At 50.4% G+C, this 24,748-nt stretch overlaps 2 protein-coding genes across 4 annotated transcripts in view; both read right to left on the bottom strand.

The window, feature by feature from the left end:
* The window catches only part of Gpr68 (G protein-coupled receptor 68), a 35,845-nt gene extending 22,299 nt beyond the window's left edge, over positions 1-13,546 (bottom strand). Inside the window, exon 1 of one of the 2 annotated variants that reach the window (XM_029484365.1) lies at positions 13,332-13,546. The gene's annotated coding sequence lies outside the window, so the exon portion shown is untranslated. Of the gene's footprint in view, positions 1-4,380; positions 4,654-13,331 lie in introns of those variants that run through there. The other variant, XM_029484364.1, reaches the window with a different exon arrangement.
* Positions 13,547-16,771: 3,225 nt separating this feature from the next.
* Ccdc88c (coiled-coil domain containing 88C) overlaps positions 16,772-24,748 on the bottom strand; it is a 121,754-nt gene continuing 113,777 nt past the window's right edge. The window contains exons 28-30 of one of the 2 annotated variants that reach the window (XM_021178770.2): positions 23,564-23,632; positions 21,418-21,707; positions 16,772-19,045 (exon numbers count right to left, since the gene is read on the bottom strand). In XM_021178770.2, coding sequence (XP_021034429.1) covers positions 18,050-19,045; positions 21,418-21,707; positions 23,564-23,632 — 1,355 coding nt within the window. In that variant the 3' untranslated portion in view covers positions 16,772-18,049. The remainder of the gene's footprint in view (positions 19,046-21,417; positions 21,708-23,563; positions 23,633-24,748) is intronic. The other variant, XM_029484730.1, reaches the window with a different exon arrangement.

Raw genomic sequence — 24,748 nt, forward strand, 5'->3', positions numbered from 1 at the left:
ACACACACACACACACACACACACACACACACACACACACACACACGGGGATGAATCTGGGAGGCTGTGTTTTCAGCAATCCCTCTGGGTGATTATGACACATACCTAAAATTTCCAGCCCAGCTGTGATACCAGTTCCTCCATGCAGCCCTTCCTGAGCCCAGAGAGCAAACCAATCTCCCCCTCTACTCCTACACCATCTTTCCCTGAGACTTCTTTGTCCTTCCCTCTGACTGACCTGCAATTCTAAAAGGTGAACCTGTCCTCACATTATGACTGTAAGAGCCAGTCTAGAGCACCTCATACAGAAAGAGGTGTAACGGGGTTCTAATGTCAGGCGAGCGCAAAGTGAGGGGACACAGGATGTGCTTGCATGTCTTGAGCTAGACACTGGTTTTTTACAGGCTGCAACCCTGTGGTGCATGGTGACTTCTGGATGCCCACACCCTTCTCCATTACCACAACCCTCTGACCTTTGACCTATATTCTCAGCCTCCCACTTCACCCGTTAGACAGCTAGCTCTGTGATGGAGGACCTGGGTCCATTTTGTCCTCTACCAAGAAAAATGTACACTAACTACTTCAAGTGTTTGAGCGAGTGAGTGACTCAACACTCATATCTTCTGCAGCCTGTTTGAAGTCTGGTGTGGCTGAGACTGAAGTCAGAAGTTGACAAACTGGGGGAGACAGACAGGCTGTGGATGAGAGAGCAGGAAGAGAGTGAGTTTTTTGGTTTTTTGTTTTGTTTTTTTTCTAACGGTGTTGGGTAGTTGGCTCTGGGTGAACATGCATCACAATGGAAACCAGAATGCCCAGCCAGAGACATCAAGCCAGGAGGGTTTGTGGTCTGAGGGGGTGGAAGCTGTCTGAGCATCCTTCTTGCTTCAGGCCAGAGTAACCCCAGGCCTTTAGGTTGCCATGGCAACCCAAGTCGGCTGCACTCTCCCTTACACTTCCTGCCTACCCACTCTGAGAGCTCTATCTCGTCAATTAGTGATCCAATAATGTATGACAACAGTCATCCAAGCACACACAGAAACCTCCTGAAAGCAAACAGACTTCTGGGTGCTGCATAGATGCTCACTACATTTGATCTAGGCCCGGCCTCCTGCTAAATTCTCTTTTCCCAAATCCAAATTACTCTTTCTTTAGCTTCTTCCTCTTGGTTTTGAAGTCATGAGGTTGCCAGAGGTGGGGGCTGATGCCTTAGAGATATCCTGAGAAATGGATGCTGGGAGAACTATCACATAGGATGCTTCCTCCCTTATCCCTGACTGGGGACCAGAGATGCTGACTCTAATAACGTCTTTGGCATGGAAAAGCGCATCACTGCTAGTCCTCACCCTTCACCTTTGCCCAGGATGAACTAACGCATGGCATCGAAAGGGAAGGAAAGGGAGGGTGCTGGAAATCTGATTCGGTTGGTAGAAAGCTTGCCTAGCGTATACAAAGCCCTGGGTTCAGTACTTAGCACTGCATGAAACCAGGCATGTACCCGTAATCCCAGTGCTGGGAAGATAAGACAAGAAGAGCAGAAGCCCAAGGTTATCCTCAATCACACAGCTAGTTTGAGGCGAGCCTGGGCTACATCAGACTGTGAAAAGGCAGAGGGGAGGGGGTAGGGAAGAAGTAGGAAATGGGAAGGGAAGGGAAGAAAAGGGAAGGGAAGAAAAAGGAAAGGGAGGGGAGACATCCACATTGTGATGATTCTAAGATGTCTGCAATCTATCCCATATTTGTCTTGCAGGGAGTAGAAGGCCCTCCTCCCGGGTTCTGGTGGGCTCTGTGATAGCCTGACCAGTAGAATTAAGTGGAAACAGTATTGTTCCAGCTTCCGAGTGCAGCCTGAAGGAACGGACAGCTCCCACTCCTTATCTCTGGAGAGAGTTGCTGTTGCAATTTAGGTGCTAAACTGGAGGGCACTCACCAACCAAGACAAGAAGTTACAGCCCCGGGTGAACTTCCAGTTGACAGCTGGGACAAGACTTCTGCTATACAAGTGTGTGATCCAATGACAGATGGGCCATCTGTCTGATTCACAAGCCGAGAGCACCCATGCCTAAGCCCTTCCTAAATCACAGTCTTTTTGAGCAACAGAAACAAGTGTTCTGAGCCTTATTTGTTATTGTTGTTGTTTGGTTGCTTGCTTGTCTTGTTTATTTAGAGACATATAGTAACACAAGTTACTCTGATCACATTCACCTCCATTTTCCCCTCCCCCAACTCCTCCCAGATCCATCTCCACCTTCCTATCTCTATTCCAGGTTCCTGCCCTCATTTCTCTGTGCCCTATTGAATGCAATTTGTGCTGCCTTGTTGAAGCTGCCCTTTACTCCTGTGTCTTCCAGCATTAGCTGCAGGGACTACTCTACTGTCAACTGATGGAGGATTTGAATTCAACCTTCAATCCTGCTGGAGGAGCTGATCCTATCCCCTGTCAACAGTTATTCTGATTCTTTGGCCACCCAGAGGTGTACATTTTAACTCTTCCGGGATTTGGATTTATTCCACACGTTGTTCCTTACTCTCCAGAAAAAAAAAAAAAAAAAAAAAAAAGGAGCCATTCAGATCTATAGGAATAGTATGAGCCCCAGTTCTATGTGTGGATCATAGGTGACCTATCATGCATAGGTCACCCCCTTAAAGAAGACTGAGTCTTCCTCCCACAGAAGCCATCAACTGCTCCTAGCTGGAGCTCACACATTTAAAGTGGTTTGCTCTGCCGCAGTGGCTAGTGTGAACATTAGTATTCCTATCTCCCAAAACACTTTAGGGTCTACTGTGTACTGGACTCATTTGCAGGGTTATTTAATTTTAATTTTTTTATTCACTCTATCAAGTGAGTATTGTCATCTCTATTTCCCTGCAATATATGAAGGTTCAGAGAGGGAAAGTACATTGGCTGAGGTCCACCAGCTGAAACAGGAATTTGGATGCTAAGCCCCTGGAGATCTCAGTTTAACAGTCCGTCTGACTCTAGTCCCTGTCCGATAACTCTCTTCCTTTTGTGTGCCTTTCAACAAGAAGCTGCAGCAGAGAGAGGGTGGGGAGGGGACTTCTCAGAGTTGGCATCTATCTGGAGGTGCAAGCTTTGCCTGTGTGGTCTCATCGCTACACTAGAGAGTGAGCTCTAGAGGCAAGTCTCTTTTCTTAGAAGGGTCAACTGAAGTTTGAAAGGAGGGTATTCGGACCAGCAATGCGCATGGCGCGCTAGTGTAGGCCCCCTGGGGAGTAGGAAGGAGAGAAAGGGTGAAGAAACAAATAAAAAAAGAAGAGGAACCCCAAACTCTAATGAAGAGAAGTGGCTTTAAATGAGCTATGAAGTTCTGGAACTGGCCAGGGAACTGAAAGCGGACCCTATACAGCCGGCCCAGCCCACTGAGCTCAGGAAATTCCCCTCTCCCTCTGGGTTGAGAGGTGGAGATGCAGGCAGGGGGCCAAAAGAATGAAGCAAGCCATAGCCTTGACTATATTGTCTCAGATTTGTGTCAGATGGGAGGGCAAGCGACTGCCACATGCCACCTCATTAAACTCTAGGGTTGATTCATCTACCCACAGGTATCCTTCCCAACCCCCTCACAGCAAGACATGCCCAAGGCCTCTGGCACATTGGCACCAACCCAGTGCTGAACCCCAGGAGGCTTGCTGCCTTAGCGCCTGTCACGCTTTCGTCCACCTGTTCCTTCATCCAGACCTGGGGCACAGCTTTTTCTCCGGGACATTTGATTCCCAGAGGGGATTTAAGCGTTCAGACCAGCAAGTGTTCTGATGGCTCCTGCTGACTGGCAGTGGGCCAGCTCCACCCAGCCTCCCCTCCCCACCCTACCCCCCAGAGCAGAAGGTAAGGACATGGGAATTGTTTGGGTCTCAGAGTTTGAGCTCAGAGCCTGTTGGAAGAAGGGCCACGAAGACTCGAGTGTGAACAGAAATGGACCCCAGTGCAATCTTTAGATCACCAGAACTGGGTAAATGAAGGGTTAGAGGTCTCATACTTTTTTTTGAGGGTGAAGAAATTACCAGGTGGCCACGGAGCCAGCCGCGGGGGCGGCTGCTAAACCCAGTGGCGACCGCATAAAGAGACACTGGACCCAGGAGAGGGACCCGGGGCGCTGGCGCTCCAGGGCAGACATTCCCTGCTGACTTCCGTCACAGTCAGTTCTGCGGGTTCACCGCACGCACACGGTGGTGTTTGGGGGTGTGCCCGCCTCTTGTGCCGCCGCTCCCGCATCCTTCGCTGGCCGGCCCGGAGCGCAAGCACACCCGACCCTGCGCTCCTGAACAGGACTCAGAACCCAGCAGACCTCGCTTCTCCCATCCCTGGTAAGCCAGTGACCCGTAACCATGGCAAAAGGAAGGAGCCTGGCTCGCGGGAACACGTACCTGGCGGCGACAGTCTGGGACGCGGGCCTGATGTCCTCTGGTGCAGTGCGTGAGCCTCCAGGAAAGGCTGGGGACTCCTGCAGGCACGCAGGTCCCTTTCTCCTAGCCACTCTGGGCCACGTTGTGCGAGATTCTTCCCGCTCCCAACCCTAGTCCAGGCACAGCCAGACCTGTCGGTCCACGCCCTGCAGCTCACACTGACCGCAAGCCACAGGCGAGGCGCCTGCTAGAAGGGCCGAGGTGGCCTGAGCGCTCGCCGGTCCCGGAGGTGCAGCATCCCCATCCCCCTCCCTGCTAGCATCCTGACCTAGAGACTGGCTCTGCGGAAGAAGCCAAGCTGCTGAAGCACTAGGGGACTTCTTCAGCCACAGGCGCTCCCAGGGACGCTGAAACCCAACGTGGGAAGCTGGGAGAAAGGTAGAGAGGGGTAGCCTTTCTGCGTTCATCTTCAGTCTCTAACATCGTATCCACTCAGTAAATGAGGTGGGTGTCACAGTTCTGGGCCTTTCTCTACCTGCTGGAAGCCTGGGGCTTAGCCTCTGGATCCCAGACCCGGTGCTTCCAGAGCCAGTGGGTATAGTCAAGGACATAATGAATGACCTTCTCTGGTTTTATGGAGACATCAAGGAAAACTTACTGTCCTCTGCCCTACATACTGCCCTAAACACTAATAGCAAATAGTCACAGCTTGCCTTGTTATACGCGCGCTTAAACGTGTTGATTTGATTAACTCTATGAGGCAAGTGCTACTATTTTTCCCATTTATAATGGAGAGAAATTGAGGCACGAGAAGACAAATAGCTTGCCCGAGGCCACCCACTTACTTAATGAAGCCTTTGAGATTCAAATCTACATCCCACCCTATGCCACCTTGCATCTAGGTTTCTCACAAGTGCATACCTGGGTTCCAGTGGGCCTTACCCTCCCCGCACCCCCCCCCCACAAGACCCTTTGCCTCTGCCTCTCATTTTCTGAACTTTCCCAGTTTGGGCTGATGACTCCACTGATACACTTCCCAGAGGTCTTCACACTGCCTGATAGGATTGCTGGCATACAGTTGCCTGTCTGCACAACCCATGCTCGGGACCCACACTCGAATCTATGGAATAAATGTCTGAACTGGTTGGTGGCGAGTCTGCAAAGCTCAAGTCTGAGACAGAGAGACAGAGTAGAGATGGAGTGCAAACCGAGGTGTAGACTAGAGAGGGACAGAGTAGATCTATGTCAGTGGCTGCCAAGCCCTTTGGGTAGCTCAGGGTGCTAGGGTGTAGTCTATAGGTCAGTAGTTCTCAACCCTCCTAGTGCTGTGGCCCACCCCCAATCATAAAATTATTTTCATTGATACTTCATAACTGTAATTTTGTGACTGTACGAACCATAATGTAAATATCTGTGTTTTCCTCAATGGTCTGAGATGACCCCTGTGAAAAGGTCATTCAATCCTATAGGGGTCGAGACACACAGGCTGAGAACGACTGCTCTAGGTGGGACTTTTCACAGAAGGCAGAAGGTACAAGAGCAGCCAAAATAGCTGGGGTGGGGTGGGGGTGGGAAGGATGGGGTGTTTCTCTTCTGGTGCTGACAGAGACTGGCTCAGCCTGCTCTCTGGTTCCCATTGTGAAATCCCTCCTTTTTGAAAAATGTTCACAAATGGAATTTTCCAGAATAAACTATCTGTGCCTGAAAATGTTCATCGGGTTTTTCCCCCTAATTTGTATTCGTATGTGTGAGTGTAGTGAACGTTGTAAATCTTGTGTGTGGTATGCATACATGCGTGTACTTCTGTGTGTGGAGGGCACCCCGCCTGGTTTTTTTGAGACAAGGTCTTTCCCTGAGTTCAAAGCTCACCACCTTCTAGACTGGTTGGCTAGAGAGCCCCAGGGATTACCTACATGTCTGTCACCCCCCCCACACACACACACCACACTTCACCTCCCCCTCCCCATGCTGTCCCGAATTCTCCACCCCTGCCTTTCTTTTTGTTTAAATTGTCATTCTGAATATAGCTAAGAGTTCGGGTTTGAAAGCCAGAGCACCTGGCTTTAAATTCCAGCCCTTCGTATTGACAGGGTGACCTTCGCTCAGTCTTTTACCATTTTGTGAGCCTTTCCCTGCCTGAAGATGGGGACACTACCTAAGAGAGGGTCGGTCATGTCACATGAGTTAAACCAAGGGTCGCCTTCTCAGCTCAAGACTCCTCACACAGCAATGAACATTCAATCCATGCCAATTGATATTGCTATTCAATATTCCAGATACCCCTTTCCTCTCTTGGTTTCTAAAACAGGGTCTCCTGAGAAGTCCGAGCTAGACAGGAATGTATATGATCATCCTGCCCCTGCCCCCCCCTCCCCTCTCCCCCAGTGCTGATTAAAGGCGTGTGCCTCCACCGCATGGCTTCCTGCTATGTTTTTTGGTGTTTCTTGTATCCTTAGAGCTTACGCCTGAGTTTTGTTGCAATGAGTCTCATTCTCTCCCTCTCGTAGACTGAAAAGCAGAGGTGCTGCAAACTGCCTAAGTGCATGCCCAGCTAGATGCTATGGGAGCTCAGAATCCTAAAATTGTTTCACTCAATAATGACGTTTCGCCTCTGTCTCTCCCTCCAGGAAAGAACGCTGTTTTAAAGCCCACTGTCAGCTGGCTATCTGTGCGTCGACTCTCTGGAGTTCAGCCATGATGTGGCAATAGTTTGCTATAAAGTGAACCCCACATTGCTCTCATGCCTCACAGCTCCTATGGTGCTATGAATAACCTACATAAACTCTGGTTGATGGTCCCTGGCTCAGGCTAGCTCTCCTTAGTGGTCCTGTCTCCAAGTTTCTATCTCATAGTTTCTGTTTGCAGATATCCAAACAACATCTTGTGCCTCTGGATACCTATATACTCTGTAGTGCTGGGAATTGAACCCACAGCCTTACACAGGCTAAGCAACACTCTGCCCCACAGAACCACTCCTAGATCCTTCATGCCCTTGAATTAAGCTTCCTATAGATGTGCACCTCACCTTGTGGAGTGGTACATGAATCTTACCCCCAGTTTCTTAGAGCATCAGAACTGGTAGTAGAGGTCCAGGCGAGGCCATTCTGACCTTGCCTTTCATAAGAAAACTCTAGATTTAAAAAGGCAATCTGGGTGTGGTGACATATACCTTTAATCCCAGCACATGGGAGGAAGAGGCAGATGAACCTTTTATGAGTTCAAAGCCGGCCTGGTCTACAACGTGAGTTCCAGGATGGCCAGGGCTATTACACGGAGAAACCCTGTCTTGAATACCCCACACCTCCAATAAACAAAGAAGCTCACCCCCTTGGCTGCTCCACCTCCATGGTCAGACATGGGCAGCGGAATTTGCTGTGCTGCAGATGTAACCTGGCAACAACCTTATAAGCCACACACAACTCACAAGGTTAAGAAGAAGTATATATCACCTTCCAGAAGCTTCCTGGGCCGGGGATAGTAAAGGCTCCTGGAATGCTGACTCGGAATCTTCTACTAATGACCATCTTTCACGCCCACAGAAATCCCTTCCCTCGTGGGCTGGGCTCCAGAGACAAGGCCAGTTCTCAGTCCCCAGCAGGCACTGTTTGCTCTTTTTCTTCTTTCCCAGTCTCCCAGAGTTTGGGGGGTTTTCATGTTTATTTATTTGTTTGTTTGTTTGTTTGTTTTGGCATTTTGCCTAAAGCCAGTCTTTATGCTGAGCTCAGTGACAATGGGTTTATTCCATTTTCCAGTATCAAACTTGGGGTGATGGCTCTGGAAATATCCAGAAAATGGCCGACAGCAGACCATGTACTCAGGCAGGATCTCTCTGAGTGTTCTCCTTTGCCTGTCCACACCCACTCTTACCCCTGTTTCTTGGAAGACTGAGTCCTGGCTCCCTGCTTTGGTTCCCTGGTCTGGCCAATAGGAGGAGAATGGGGACTCAAGGGATTTGGTCCCTCTGCCAGGGTGACTCTAGATTATCTGCCTCCTCTTACTGAAGGTGCCAGCTCTTATTAGCCTTTCTCTCCTCTTTCTCCCTACGTTCCTCCTGTAGGCCTTGGAGGAGCCCCAGGTCCCCAGATATGTTAGTCCCACCTGACCACTCCTTTGATCAGTCTTCTGAATCTTGTCCCTCAGGTTCCTGCTTCCCACTGGGACTGGGACTGGGACTGACGCAGAAGCAGTGGATACACACAGAGGACAGAATGGGGAATTAAGAAAGAGCAAAGATAAACTACTTAAAAAAAAAAAAAATCACTGATCTTTCCAGGCAGTGGTGGCGCATGCCTTTAATCCCTTTAAGCACTTGGGAGGCAGAGGCAGGCGGATTTCTGAGTTTGAGGCCAGCCTGGTCTACAGAGTGAGTTTCAGGACAGCCAGGGCTACACAGGGAAACCCTGTCTCAAAAAACCAAAATCAAACAAACAAACAAACAAACAAAAAATACTGTTCTCCCAGCTTGCCCTTCTAATGCCCAGAGCTGGCCAGCCTCAGATCTCAGATCAAATCTCTCTTCATGCTCCAGACAGAAGAACAGGTAGTTACTTCCTCCCAAGCCTTCAGTGCCAGCTCATTTCTGTGCCACCCTGCCCTATGCTTCCTGTCACCGCGGAACATGTCCCAGGGCTGATCACGCAAGTGGATGCAGGTAGACAGCTTCCCTCCTCAGTAGTACCCACCCTTGCTGAGTCAAGCACCTTCTAGAATAGTCTGGGCGGCAGGAGGCTGGTTGCTCTGAGAATGATCATTTCTGGCATCGACCACACACCAGCAGGCTGGGACCTGAGCTGATTCATTGGGTGACCTGGACAAGCAGAGCATCACATGGCTGCTTTTGCTCCTCCCTAGGTGATCTGAAGGCTCTTAGAAGCCTGGGACTAATGGGGACATCTGCAGACAGGAGATGCTGAGGCCTGTGTGTGTGTGCGTGCGTGTGTGTGTGTGTGTGTGTGTGTGTGTTTTGAAGGGATGGACAACTCACATCCAGGTGAAATATGAGCATAGGCATCTAGAGCAGAGGTTCTCAACCTGTGGGTCATGACCTCTATGGGGGTCACATACTAGAAACCCTGCCTATCAGAAGTTTACATTATGATTCATTAGCAGTAGCAAACTTATACTTATGAAGTAGCAATGACAATAATTTTATGGCTGGGGGGGTCACCACGACATGAGGAACTATATTAAAGGGTTGCAACATTAGGGTGACAGAGAATCGCCGATCTAAAGGGCTGTTTTTGGGATTTGGGGTGGGGGCGTGGGGGGAGCTTTCAGGCTAGGTTTGCTCAGGCTGAGTTCTTTGGGAAGGGGGAAGTTCAGGGGACTTTTGCAGGCCCGTTGCTGTGGAAACTAGGCAGCTCTCCTGGGTCAGTTTCTTCTTTAAAATGGGGCTTAATATAGAGACCAGCCTATGAATCAAATATAAGGAAACCCTCACTTCTGGTGGACACAGAAACCAGGAGACCAGCTGAGTGTGCTAGTACAACCTGTGGTCCCAGCTAGTCTAGAGAATGTGGTGGGCTGAGCAGGGGTTTGAGGTCCTTCTAACAATTTCAAAGCCAGCCAAAGGAAGAGCCTAAGGAAGAGTTGGAGATGATGTAGCTCAGTGGTAGAGCCCTGGGTTCTAGTCCCAGTCTAGGAAGGAAAGAAGGAAGAAAGGAAGGAAGGAAGGAAGGAAGGAAGGAAGGAAGGAAGGAAGGAAGGAAGGAAGGAAGGAAGGGAGTTTAGTAGGGGTGTGAAGAGAGTCTGCAAGGCAGAGAAGCACAAAGGGCTTTGCTAGCTACAGTTTTATGAGCCAGGAAGGGGCTGCTTGGCATCCTTAGCAGCACCTGCCTTGTTTATGGAGCATGGGCCAAACTCTGACTTCTCCACAGATGCTCTGTGACCTTCAGTATCCCTGGGTCTCCCTTTTCTTATTTGTAAAATGGCATGACTAACAATACTTCACAGGGTTGCAACAAACGAGTTAATAAGTCTAAAACTCCTAGAACTAGGCCTGGCTCTAGCAAGTGCTCTGAGAACGTTAAGCCATCCATCCTTAACACAGCACCCATGGAAAGCTACTATTTTCTGCTCTGGCTCAAGTATGCTAAGATTCTTTGTGGCAAGGAGCTGGGAAGATGGAGACTGGTTTTGTTTCCCTTTTAGAAGAGTTGCCTCCTTTGGGGTACATGGAGGGAGGAGGATGACAAAGAGCCCTTAGAGAGCCGCTGGGACTTGGCATGGCGGCGCACACATGTAATCGCAACACTCAAAGCTTGAAGCAAGGGTATCAAGAGTTAAAGGTCAGGTTGCATAGTGAGGCCCTGTCTCCATAGATAGATAGATAGATAATTAGATAGATAGATAGATAATTAGATAATTAGCTGGATAGATGGATAGATGGGTAGATGAATGGATAGATGGGTGGATGAATGGATAGATGGGTAGATGAATGGATAGATGGGTAGATGAATGGATAGATGGGTAGATGAATGGATAGATGGGTGGATGGGTGGATGCATGCATGGGCAGGCTGGGGTACAAGTCAGTAGTAGGGTACTGAGTGAGATTGTACAAGGTCCTGGGTTCAATCCATAGCACCACAAGAAAACCAAACAACCAACTGTCAATCAAACAATAAAAGCATCTACAGGAAACCCCCCACCCAAGTTCTAAACTCATGATCTTCTAGGATCATGGTTTAAGTGTTTACTATGGGATGTGGGTACTATGGGAAAGAGATGACAGGGAGGGAAGACTAACAACACACTTATAACATAGACCAAGGCCTGACCAGAGACATCCCCTCCCCCCGAATTCAGTCAGCTTTAATCCTTGCTTGGTCTGGGCCTTGGGGTGCGCTGGTATCTTGGGAGCAACAATGGTGGCAGAGAGGTGGGGGTCACTTCAAGTTCAGACAGAGGTACCCCAGAGCCCAGCTCTACTACCAGCAGAGTTGTAAAGTCCTTAGTGCATCATAGGTACAATGAAGATGTCCTCCAGTGTCAGCTACACTTAACACAGACCTAGCACAGAGGTCCCAGGGACATCCCCCAAAATATTTACGCCCCAGTCCCTGGAGCCTGTGAATATGTCTTCTTAAACGCCAAAAGGGATGTGGTAAGTGTGACTAAATCTTAAGATAGGGAGGCTATCTGGGTTATATGAGTGGATCTCATGTCATGTCAAGAGGGACACAGAAGGCCCTGAAAGGGGATTGAGGCAAGAGTGTAGGCAGCTTCAAGTTGAGAAAGGCCACCAGACAGAGGCCCCTCCCCCAGAACCGTCTCTCACTCAGAGCCATCACAAAGCACTGTACCCTCTTGAGAGCTCTTGGATCTGACCTTCCAAATTCTGAGACTATAAATCTGTGCTGCTCTGAGACAGTGTGCTTGTGGTCATTTGTCTTAACTGTGATGGGAAATGGGTACAGCCACTGAGTCCCCTCACAGAAGATTCGCTGAAGGATGAACCCAACTGAAGGAGACTCCGAAGCATCTGCTGAGCACTGTGGCTTTACGCCATCTATCATCTCCCCTGTATACTTAATTCCACCACCCAGGCCATGGGAATAAAGTCTGCTTGGGCACTACCAAGGATGGAACCTTCCAGGATAGGAGAACTCAGAGCAGGCTCCTAGAAACTGGGCTCCTGGATGGAGCAGTCATTCTAAGATTACTGTGATGGGACCTGCCATGCAATGTGAGGGGCAAGAATGGGAGTGTGGACTTGGACAAGGAACAGGAGAAAGGCAGGAAGAAAGACAGAGGACATCAGAACGAGACCAAGAGACCAGTTATTCTTTTGTATCCTCAACACCCAGAGAGGAGAGAGACCCTGGAATAGTGATGAGAGCTAGGAGATTTTTCTCATGATACACGGAGTAGAAAACAACACACCACCACCACAACAAAGCACAGTGGGGATTACAGCGGGAGAGGTAGGGCCTCTTAATGGGTGCATGTTGGGTGGCTTCCTGTTAGAAGCGTCCTTTCAGCTGCTACTAACACCAGGTGAAGTGAGATGTTTTCTACCACTCTCGGCCCTGTGAGGCACAGCTCCAACTGGAAGCATTTAGTACTTTTTGCTGTTATTCTCTATCCAGTTCTCTTTTAATTTGTCTAGTTATACTGAGGAGGGAGTCTCAGCTGGGTGCAAGAGTGCCTTGCATGAGGCTGGAGCTCTGCTGGAATACAGGAGCCAACCCCAGGTCCCGGCTGCAGACAGCAGGTGCTAAGGCTTAACCACCCTGCTCGGCTCGCCCACATTTTCATTTTATATTCGTCTAACTACTTCCTTTTGTGTTAGGGTCCTGATTTCCCTTTTCTGGGTGTGGAATACAATTTCCTCTCATCGAAAGGATGAGTCCCATGGACCTCTGTGCTTCCTCTGAATTGTGGTTCCCTACAGGGTTAGCTGACAGACCAGAGCCCAGCTCAGCAGGTCAGTCCATGTGAACGAAAGAATGAATGAATGAGATAATGAAAATAATGAAGGGAGGGAGGGGTGAATTGAGACTCAAATAATCCTGTGCGCTCCCTTCCCCTTCTTCCTGAGCCAGGGTGGGCCTGCATCCTCATCCATTCAACACGCCACTGTGGTCCCTCCTTTGCTGCCCTACACACTACAACTGGGAAGGTCAGGACATGTCTGTCCCAGCAGCTTGGGCAGGGTTGGACTTTTGAGACCTGCTGCCTCAGGAAGCTCAGGCCAGGGGAACCTCTTTGATCTGTCGCCACTCACATTGCATGGCAGGTCCCATCACAGTAATCTTAGAATGACTGCTATCCCCCAGTCTTTCTCCATTCCATCCCCGCCCCGAGGCTCTTAGTCCTGTCTGAGCTTGGATTTTGAATTTTCCGCTGCTACAGGAGGAGTCTGGAAGCTGCATGGCTGAAGGTCAACCGTCCTCCCTCGGCGCGCGCCCGCCCGCAGCTGCGCTTTCCCCGACTGCGTCCGCTCTACCCGCGAGCGGTGGAGCCACTCACCTCTCTCTGGTGGGCACGGAAGGCACGCAGCTCTCAAGGCGAGGGCGTGGCGCAGGTCCGATGGAGGCATGGCATCCACCCGCACCGACCGGACCTGAGTGAGCGCAGGCCCCACGTGGGGCGGCGCTGGCCAGCTCTCCGGAGCCTCACCGCCCCGCAGTGGCCTGAGGAGAGTCTTCACAGCGGCTAGTGATGGAGGGACCCAAATCCCTTCTCCTATTATTTATACTTTTAGGTACTTGGGGGCGGGGAGGTGAAGAACAGAGGACTTATTTCGTGTAGCTATAGAGACATGAAGGATGAAATGGACTTGGTGGGTGGGATAGGTTGCTAGGCCATCCTCCTCTCCCTCCCACCCCATGCACTAGGTGACAGTGACAGTGGAGATCCTTGTCCCCAGCTCTGGCTGTCTCCAGGCTGTTTACTACCAGGCAGAGCACCAGTGCCAAATTGGGTTCCCCTCCCGCCCCACCCCTGTACTCCTTGGAGAAACAAAAGGGTGTGTGGGTGGGGATGGGCCCCGGGTCAGCCAGACACAGGTTCTCACATGAGGTTCCCCAGGGCATTGTCTCAGGGCAGCTAAGTTTGGAATGACCTGTCAGAGTCCACTGTGTCACCTGTATCACAAGATACTGAGTCAGTATTTCCTGTCCCCCCCACCCCACTTCCAGGTCAGTCTAAAGCTGGAAGGATGAGGAGGAGAAACTGCTGCAGGAGCATTCGGGTACCTCAGTTCCAGGTTGGGACCGCCAGTCTCACTTCCTGTCCCTGCTCTTTTGGTTTGGGCCATTTTTTTTCTTGACCTTCTGTCCCTCCCTTCCCTAGCCCACTCCTCAGAGGTGGCGATACAGGTGAGACTGGAGTTGGCCCATTCTGGCTCCTGAGGGCAAAAGGGTGAATTGTGCCAACCAGTTTTGTTAAAGATGGCCCTTACAGAAGGTAAATGTATCAAGCTATGATTAAACTGTGTAATAAAGATCACAAAAAGTCAAAATCCATCCACTTCCTAATTTACTAGCTCTATGCCTTAGAGGTTTACACATTTTATGGTACGTATAGTGGGTGTATTTTGCAGCGCGTACGGGGTCACTGCACACCCCCTTCCCTCCTCACCCATGTTCTATTGCACCGTGCAGGCAGCTCGAAATCGGCTGTATTTACACCACAGAAAGGGGCATGCTCCCCTCATGGCTGGACTCATAGTTGTAGTTGGCTTCTGATTTTGTTTTGCTTGGAGACAAGGGTTCACTGGTGTAGTTCAGGGAGGCTTAGGACTCAAGGGTCTCTCATCCCAGCCTCTTGCCGGTTCAACATTTGTTTTCCAGTGCTTGACTTATGAAATCAATGGAGACAATGGTATGTCTTGTGTGAATACTGTGGTCCCACCTTCATTTCAAGTGAGGCTAGCCAGATCGGAGACCACTACCATGTGAACATCATGAACACGGGGGACCTTCCGACGCAGTATTCAGAAACTACTACCTGATTTTGTAGTCACTCACCCAATCAATGAAACCTGTTTTGCCTTTGACTTGCTGACAAAGTGGCAACCCACATTCATTTTGGAATAGCAGTCACCTGCCAGCCATGCACGGGTTAGCACTAATACATTAAGCATGACCAAAGTGAGAACATTCTATGACAACCAGTTGACTGCATGGGACTGCAATGAAGTTTTATTACTTGTAAATATCACACATATTTAATCTCAGTAAGAGCTAGATTTATGTCTTTATCCCTCCCAGACCCAGGTATTAAGAGGACAATCCACAATGTTTGTTCTGTTCCAAATGTTTTCTCTAGAGCTTCGTTTTCCAAATAGCTCTGTAGATTTCACCCCATGCTGTGAACATGAAGAACCACCTGTCACTTGGGTACTTTCCAAACACCCAAAGACTACACTGGAGTAGAGGGAGGGGCATGGGACCCAGGAGGACATATACTGCTTACACACTGAATCCGTGATGCTGCTATGGGATATTCATCACTCGAGACTGGATTTGAATATGTGAAGTCTCAGAGTTGGAACCATCTGAGGGAAGGAACATAGGGGAGAGGGCAAGGGGACGTCAAACACCTGAGTTTAGTGAAAAGGGGAGACAGAAGCCCAGCTTTGGGGCAGATGTCAGGTTCTAGACACCTTAGGGACATCTCAGCCAGATGTGTGTACATCTAGAATTCCAGAGGAGGTGGGGGCAGAGGATGCCGGCTCCCCGCCTCCTAGGAGTGGCCTGTAATTAGAATTGTGGATGTGTAGAAGCTTGTCAGGGCCTGAGGGGTGGATGAGAGACCTAGGTGTGCCTCAGGTGTATGGGACTGCAGAGTGCAGGTGTGGCTACTGACGAGACGCAGAGTGTGGAGTGTTTCAAAGCAAAGGTCACCCAGGGAGAATGTACCAGAGTGACCAGGCTCCCTTTAGATTTAGTGCCACCAGTAACTTAACAGCAGCCTTTCCATTAAACAGAACCAGAGTGGGCTGAAGAAACAGAGCGAGGCAGACAGACCAGAACTAGGGCCCCAGGGCTGGAGGATGAGGCCTGGGATGAAAGAGCTAGCTAAGGGCCAGGATCTAGTATGATCTCTACACATAGTGGAGGAGGGTCAAGACCTAATTTAGGCTTCTGTGACAGTACAACAGATGGTGTGAGGTGAGAAGCTTGGGGAGATGAGCTGAGAAGTTGGGGTGCAGGAGGGCAGGCTTCATGCCTGAAGCTCCTAGGTCTACTGTGAGTTCAGGGAGGTGTGTGGAGGTTGAGGGAGCTCAGGGCGGTGCACAGGCTCCCTGTGGATGGTTGAGCCCTGCAATCCTGAGTGTGGGAGGACTGTCCCAGAAGGGACGGAGTCGTGAGACGGAGGCTGCCAACAACGAGGCATGACTGGCCAGGTGTTAAATCCTACAAAGGCCACACGGACCGAAGCCTGCCAAACGACTGCTCCACGGATTGCAGTCCCCACCAAGCCGCCAGATCCGAGAGATTGCAGAGACTTAGGAAAGGAGGGCACAGGGCCAGGAGGCAGGAGCGGTGCACACAGGAAGTCTGATGAGCGAAGAACCACTGAGGTATCAGGTGGACCAGAAGACAGCACAAGGTTTGGTCACCTGGAAGATTTATATACCTTTCCCCATTTCATCTACTTCACTGATTTAAACAGGACGCCCTAGGTCCAAACCCAAGATCTAGCACTTGGGAGTGTTGTAGCTTTGGGATGCTGTCCTCACGGGAGCAGAGCCCCCTGCCCAACCGGGACTCACCGGATGCTGACTTAATGTGATGCGGACCACAGGCTGCCCGCCACTTCCAAGGACAGCTCTGTTCTTTACATCTGTCTTGCTGACTTTGCAGTTTTATAGAGCAAATGACTCAGACAACTATGGGCTTCCACAGCTTGAGGGGCCCCCTGCATGCAGCCAGCATTTACTGAAGAAAACCAGGGCTCAGTCACGTTCCTTTCCACTTTATTTCGGCCCTGTCCTGGTCTTCCAGAACGAATGGCTATTTAACACACAACCCAAATACCCTCACCATGGATCCTGTTAACATTCAAGGTCTCCCCCGTTTCTTCTTCAGCACATTACATCAAAACAGAAAATAAATCGTTTAGTCCATCCCAGGAAAAGCACCATTACAATAGGAAACAAAACATGTCAGGAAGTAGATCAGACAAACAACCTAACAGCAGGTCAGACTCCTGAAAGAATGACTTTCAGAACATAAATAGGCCCTCAAAAGTAAGTGTGTGTGTGTGTATACATATGTAATATGTATATGTATACACACACACACACATATATTCATATGTATGTATGTATGTGTATAGAGAAATTTGGTTTCTACCCCCAAAAAGTTATTCAGAAATAAAAAAAATTCTGTTTGAGCCAAGGAGGGCTGGGTGCAACAGCCACATTACAGAGCAAGTGTGGCTTTGGCCTTCCTTCTGTGTAGTAACTGTGCCTGCCAGACTGGGATACTCCTAGGGCATCTCTTTGCCTCACACCCTAGGCCTGGCAGATCCAGTGTTTGTAGTAAAGCAAGCCTGGGAAGTCCCAAAAGGCTGGTTCCTAGGTAGTCTTAAAGCCCACTAGGCAGGGCCCAACAGCCAGCTACAAAGAGCCAAGACCTGTGGCTGATCCTGAAGCTTGGTCCTGTTTTAAAGGGAAGTGCTTGGACCTCAGAAATAGGATGGCAAGGGTCCTGGGTTTAGCAGCCAGCCCTGCTCTGGGCTTTCCCCAAAACTCTGCAAATCTTTGCGGTTTGCCCAGTCGAAGCCTTTCCTAGGACCAATGGCTTTTAGGAGGGAGTGGAGTTTCGAGACCCATCAGGACGTAGCTTTGTGAACCTGGCGCCCGTGCATGTACTCACACGTGCACACGCTCTTTAGTGGAGGTCGACGGGTTGCAGACGAGAATTCCTACTCAAGTAGTGTCTGTTTCTGGGTAAAGTCGCTTTGCCACTGACTCCTAACTGGCTCCCATGCTAAAGGGCCTTGTCCATAAGATGCCAGCCGCTGGAAGCCGCAGCTACAGAAAATAAGTTACAGACCCTGGAGGGTAATCCTCTTAGGGCTTGGCACAGTGTTTCCCTTCAGCCAATAGGATGACGGTGGGAACTCCACTCCTCATTCTTCACCCTTCCCCCCCACCCCCACCACCACAGGCAAACAGGGGGAAAGGCGCACCAGTACTTTAGCATTTGCAAGCTACAGATCCACGATGCGAGTCACACGCAGCCGTACTCATACCACACTGTCTGCGGGTCCCCACCTGGCTCTGGGGATGCCGGTGTGCTCTTTGAACTGCTCCCTTGACTGAAGTCATCGGGGCCCCTTTTGACATGGGGAGCCAAGTCAGAAGACCTGCCAGGGCTTTTGGTCAGAAGCCCTTCGCTGTAACCATGCCCTGGGCCCCCATCTCCCTCTGAGGTGCCGAGCCCTGGACGCACAGGAGCTACGGTGGCTACCTCCCCTGAGTGTTGTGGCACTTTGGATTTTGTCCTGACCGCAGGAGCCACTGTAGGAGAAAGGTGCTGGATCTGGGGGTTGCTACCACTGCTACATCCAGTAGCAAGGGCTGGGGCTGTGGCAGACTGCTGTAGGGGGGCCAGCCTCTCTTCCTTTGGGGGGGCCAGAGAGAAGCGTCTTGTGTCCAGTGGCCGGCCTCGGGTACCCTGGCCTGGAGAGGAACTGTCAGCTTTTCCTGCGATTGGCGTTCTCTCCCGGGCTAGGATGTGGGAGCCTTGCAGACTGTGGGTGCTTGTCTCTCTGGCTCCTGCAACCTCATGACACCCTGGCTTTTGAGGAGACTCCGGCCGGCAGGCTTCTGGCCCACTGGCCCGGAGGAGGTCAGCTGAAGCCAGGCTGAAGGCTCTGCTCAGAGACGCACTTCGACTGACAGGCATGTGACAATTCTGGGTCATCGTGGCTTGCCTGGGTCTACCCAGAGACAGGCTCTGGGGAGGCTGGACCTGTCTTGAAGGCATCCCAGCCAGGGCCTCGGCCTCAGATGGTCTCAGGTTGGGCTTTACATAATGCCCTGGCTTCAGCTGCTGCCCCTCAGAGGTGTTGACTGACATCTTGATGGTGGGAGCCACGAAGCTGGTGGGCATCTTGGCTCCATCTTTCCTAGCTGGTGGTCCTGGCTGGCCTCCCAGGGCTGGGGGATCATGGGCCTTTCGGAAGTAGTCACTAAGCAGGTCATCACGGCAACTGGGAGTATCCTGGGAAGAGGAGAGAACCGAGATGGAAAAGTGGACAAGGACAGGAAAGAAACAAGACACATACACTAGAGCTGTAACCGCCACCCACACACTCCTCCTGAGAAAGGAAAGAGAGGCACGATGGGAGAACGTGGAAGCCAGAGAGATGGACGACCCAGATGTGGAGACAGCTCATCCCAAGGCTCAATGAACCACTTCCCTAGGCCTCTGCTTCTCCCATCCAGAAGGTGTCCTTTGCCACTATTCTGGAAACAAACAGAACTATCAGAGGCAAAGGTCTGTATGCAGATAGGGTCCACAGCCATTGGCTAGCATCTTAAAGCCTGGGGTCCCTGTTAAAAGAGTTAGATCCTGGCCTCCTGTGACCTGCAGAGGACGGACCAGTGGCTCAGGAGTCATCTGTAGCTGCTAACAAACCCAGAAAGTTGTGGTGCTTTCTGACATGTTATGCTATGGACATTACTAGGAAGAGCTGTGTCTATTAATGTCCACCAGGGCCTGCTCTAGGGTGAATCTGAAAAACCAACCAACCACCAACCAAAAACATCACCCAATTCCAAAAGCAGTCTGGTAGGGCGTGGTTCAAGCTGTGGAAGAAATACTTATGACAGATAAAGAAATGAGGTCAAGCAGAGGTGTACTGTCTGGTTTTGTGTGATCAACTTGATACAAGCTGGAGTTATTACAGAGAAAGGAGCCTTCCTTGAAGAAATACCCCCATGATATCCAGCTGTAAGGCATTTTTTTCAATTAGTGATCAAGGGTCCACTGTGGGTGGTGCCATCCCTGGGCTATTAGTCCTGGGTTCTGTAAGAAAGCAAGCTGAGCAAGCCAGGGGAAGCAAGCCAGTAAGGAACATCCCTCCATGGCCTCTGCATCAGCTCCTGCTTCCTGACCTGCTTGAGTTCCAGTCCTGACTTCCTTTGGTGATGAACAGCAGTGTGGAAATGTAAGCTGAATAAACCCTTTCCTCCCCAACTTGCTTCTTGGTCATGATGTTTGTGCAGGAATAGACACCCTGACTAAGACAGCAGGTCTGGGATAAGGCCAGGGCTCTCTGAGTCAGGCGCTTCTCCACAGCAGCCACCACCCTCTGCATGCTGGTTCTGCTTTCATTCATTCACTCACGCTGTGAGCAGGTACTTGGGCGTTGGTTCTCATCTGTGTGGCAGGGTCTCTCACTTCTGCCGAGGCACTGCTTGCCCCAGGCTAGCTGCCCGTAACCTTCTGTGCAAATCTATCTGGCCTCCACCTCAGCAGAGGAGTTCTGGGATTATGAATATATTCCACCACACATGCAGCTTTCTGTGTGGGTTCCGGGAATTGAACTCAGCTCGTCAGACTTGCATGGCCAGCATTTTTACCTGGTGAGCCTCCTTCTCCCTTGGCCCCTCCTGCCTTCTGTTGAGCCAACTTAAAACTCTACCATTTAAATCAGGGGTCTTAGCCTTCTACACAGGCCGAAACATCCTAAAGTAAGCATAAGGTTTTCCTGTCTGGAGTCTCCAAATGCTTCTCCACTAGTTTTTCTGCCGCCGGAACTTATTTCCCTATCAGCTTCTCTTAGCTTCTACATGTGAGTACACATGTGGCGTCTGCCTTTGTAGAAGTGTATTTCTAAGTCTTGGATACCCATCTTCTGAAGATCAACCTTCCTGGCTACCCCAGGAACTAACTTATGTCCTTTCCCTACTGGGGAGGGTTCCACTATGGTTTAGAGATCAGAGATGTCCTTGTTTTTAATATGGTGTCTTTTTCTGGCCTAGGGCTCACCAATTAGCATAAGGCAAGCTGGCCAGTGAGCCTCGGGGATCTGCATGTCTCCTCTTTCTCAGTGCTAGGATTGTTAACGTGATCACTACCATATAAAGCCCTGGGTTCAATCCCCAGCAACACACACACACACACGCATGCACCCCTCTCTGCTACTTCATGTGAAAGTCATGCCGAATTAAAATGTCACTGCATGAAAGCACAGTTGTGCCGGACATGGCCGACACCTGCATTCTCTACAGCATCTCGAGCAAGACAGTTGTAACAGAAACGAGCACAAGGCCCTGGGATCTAAAATATTTACTCTGTGGTCCTTTGAAGATTCTGCCACGTTTGCCAGTGGCTGCTGGAGATGAAACAGACTAAACAGTACTTAGAGCTCTGCCACAAACCCAGTGTAAGGTCCAACTCTGCCAGGGAGTGATGGCTATAGGCTACAGTGGCTTGGCTACTAAGGGGAAAGCAGCCCCTGCCGCTTGGGGCCTGAGGGCCAGCTCACAGTGACCCTTTGGCTAGTGGCACTCAATGACCTGCTGCAGACAAGCCAGACCTGGTGTCTCTCCCTGCACCACTCGGTCCTGCTGGGCTTTAACACTCACATGGGTAGGAGAGCCTCGGTTACTCTCCTCTAAAAATTCCTCCAAGGTGACCATCTCACTGCTGGGAGAGGCTGAGTGGGGTCGCACCCCCGTGTGGGTTGAAGCTGCACCCTTCTTCTGGATAGTCTCCTGGGAGACAGGCCCATTCCAGGGTGGAGTGTACTCATGGCGGCCGAGAGTACCACGTCCCGAGGTGTTGCCATCCCGAGACAGCGTGGCAGGGTCTCTGCTGGGGATCAGGTCTGCGCTGCTGAAGCTCTCACACCGGCTGTGCAGATGGTCAGAGGAGCCTAGGGGGCAACACAGGACACACATCAGTCTCAGCTCTCTCCCGCTCCCTGCGGCTAACCTGGAACCATCCCACCTGAGACAGCCACGCCTGGCCATCACCCCCACCCAGCTGGGATCCCTTCTGCAGCCGTTCACATTTTACTTTGGCTCTTTTAAAAAGTAAAAGTAGAAAGCTTTCGCTAGGAATATATTTTAAAAGTTTTTACCCAACTCCTAGGTAGCAGGCAGTATTTCTCCATGCTTTTAGTATTTTTGTTTTTGTTTTGTTTTTGAGACAGGGTTTTTCCATATAGCCCTGTCTGTCCTGGAACTCACTCTGTAGACCAGGCTGGCCTTGAACTCGGAAATCCTCCTGCCTCTGTCTCCCAAGTGCTGGGATAAAAACAAAAACATCTAGGTCTCATGTTGCCAAGGACGGCTTAAACCTTGCTGGCAACCTCGACCTCCTGATCCTCCTGCCTTGACCTCCTGATCCTCCTGCCTTGACCTCCTGAGCCTCCTGCCTTGACCTCCTGAGCCTCCTGCCTTGACCTCCTGAGCCTCCTGCCTTGACCTCCTGAGCCTCCTGNACCTCCTGAGCCTCCTGCCTTGACCTCCTGAGCCTCCTGCCTTGACCTCCTGAGCCTCCTGCCTTGACCTCCTGAGCCTCCTGCCTTGACCTCCTTGGTGCTAGGATTCCAGGCCTGCACCTAGTGTGTGCAGTACTGCGGGCTGAATTCATGCCGAGCCGACAACTGAGCTACATCCCTAGTCTTATTTATCTACTCTTAAACAAAAACAAAACAAAAAAAGTGCACCACCTGGGACTAACAACAGTTTTGTGTCACAAAAGTATGTGTGTACTGAGGTACAAGGTTTACAGCGGGACAGCAGCGACATGGAGCACCTTATGGCTCCATCAACGTGCATGCCATCCTTGCACAGGAGCCATGCCTAGCTCTTCTGCATTGTACAGGTGCCGCTGAAACAGGCAGTGATAATTAAATCACCAACCCTGGCACGCTCACTAGCTCTCACTCAGTCACATGATATAAGTTCACTTAGCACCCACTACATGCAGGGGGCGATCATATAGAAGGCTAGAACAAACATCTTGATTAATTTAGTCTCAAGCAATACGGTCACTTGACAGCATGTGTACTCTTCAAATGCAGGGAGAGCTGGCAAGGGGGACTAAACGTGTAAACAGACCATGAAATAAAACCCATAAAATTTAAAATGTCTGTTAATCAAATCGGGTCTGGGGACATACTTCAGTTGGCAGAGTGCTTGGTTAACATGCACGGAGTCCTGGGTCAGAGTCCCAGCAGCACTCAGACTGGCATGGTGACAATCTGGTCTCGGCTATAAAGTCAGCTGAGGATTAGCCTGGGATACAAAACTCCTCTTCAAAAAAGAAACAGGGGCTGGTGAGATGGCTCAGTGGGTAAGAGTAACCGACTGCTCTTCCAAAGGTCCGGAGTTCAAATCCCAGCAACCACATGGTGGCTCACAACCATCCGTAACAAGATCTGATGCCCTCTTCTGGAGTGTCTGAAGACAGCTACAGTGTACTTACATATAATAAATAAATAAATCTAAAAAAAAAAAAAAAAAAAAAAAAAAAAAAAAAAAAAAAAAGAAACAGGTTTGTTCGTGATTTCAAGTGGGAAGCAACATCAGTCCCTGTCCCTATTCTACATAGCTCGGACCAGAGGATCTGTGACTTACCACATCCTCGGGGCAGGCAGGGAAAAAGAGGGATCTGAGCCCTAACTTGTTCAAAACTCCTTGGTGTGTGGCCCATGGCTGCAGAGAGTTTCTCATGCCCTGTTACCAAGCCTCTGAGCTGTAAGAATGGGAGGAGCCTTCTTACCCTTGAGGCTCAAAGGCGAGCTGTTGCTGGATGCGTTCCTACTGCTCTCCAAGCTGTTTGGCCGCGATGCTGAGGGGGAAACAGCTACATTTAATACAGAGGGCCAATGACCAGTTAGATCCCGGATTAACACCCAACCCGAGGAAGAAAATACAATCATTGATTCTACGCTGGCTCAGGACGGCGTCCCCAGCTAGGAAGGCCCACAGGGTGCTGTACATATTCTTCTGCCGCAATGGGCTTCAGCAGCTGAGCGCTACACACAGCAGACTCGCCATCCTGGCAGTGATGGGTCTCTGTCACCAGGTCTAAGGCCTCTAGTTTAAAATGAGAGCCAAGATGATCGCACCATGGAGCTCTAGTACAAAAGTACATAAGGGCTCCTCTGGGCAACCTAGGCCTGGAGCTTAGAGACCACCTGTCTCACTGCCCCAGATTTTCTGGAACGCATGCAAACAGGTGCTGTTCAAGGCAGCAGGTGCGCACGAGTAGGTGAATGCAGCAGTGTGTACCTGAGCATCCTCCTGCAGGTACCCACAGGCAGGGATGCCAGAATGTCAGGAGCTAAGTGACCACAGTACATGTTGTCTTTTCTTTGGTTCCTTTCAGTCACTTGCCTCAAACACCTATCCACTCTAATCTGAAACCTCAAAGTTCCTATGACAAGGGTAGAGGGACTCAGCCCTTGTGACTGTGGGTGTTCAGTCTGCATGTCATCCCCCTGCTTCAGACCCAGAAGGATAGGATTATTACTTGGCATGGGTAGACCATCCCTTCTAGGGTCTGCTGACCTCTCCTGGACTGCCCACAGTAACAGCCTATACCAGTGTCGGGTTGAGAAAAACGCCTCTGCTGCTGGACTCTGAACCTTGAAAAACAGGGGCAGTGTCCCAACATCTCTGTAGCTAACTGCAGGTGTGGAACAGTGCTAGGAAACCCTTCAGACATGCCAGAGGGCCCGACTTACTGTCCCCAAGGAGTGTCAACTCAGGCGTCTACATGGACCTAAGTCCCAGTCGTGGTAAGCTCTATTCAGAGCAGGCGCCTGGAAGTCACTCGTTAGCAAACAGTCTTTAGGGACGACCTTAGAAAGACTTGGTGCTTGGGAAAGGCACTTGACTAAGATTCTCGGTAGAGGGACAGTCAGAAACAAATGCAGGATGGCCTGTAATGGGCGCCACAGGG

Source organism: Mus caroli, chromosome 12 (genome assembly GCF_900094665.2).
Source record: "Mus caroli chromosome 12, CAROLI_EIJ_v1.1, whole genome shotgun sequence".
Lineage (NCBI taxonomy): Eukaryota > Metazoa > Chordata > Mammalia > Rodentia > Muridae > Mus > Mus caroli.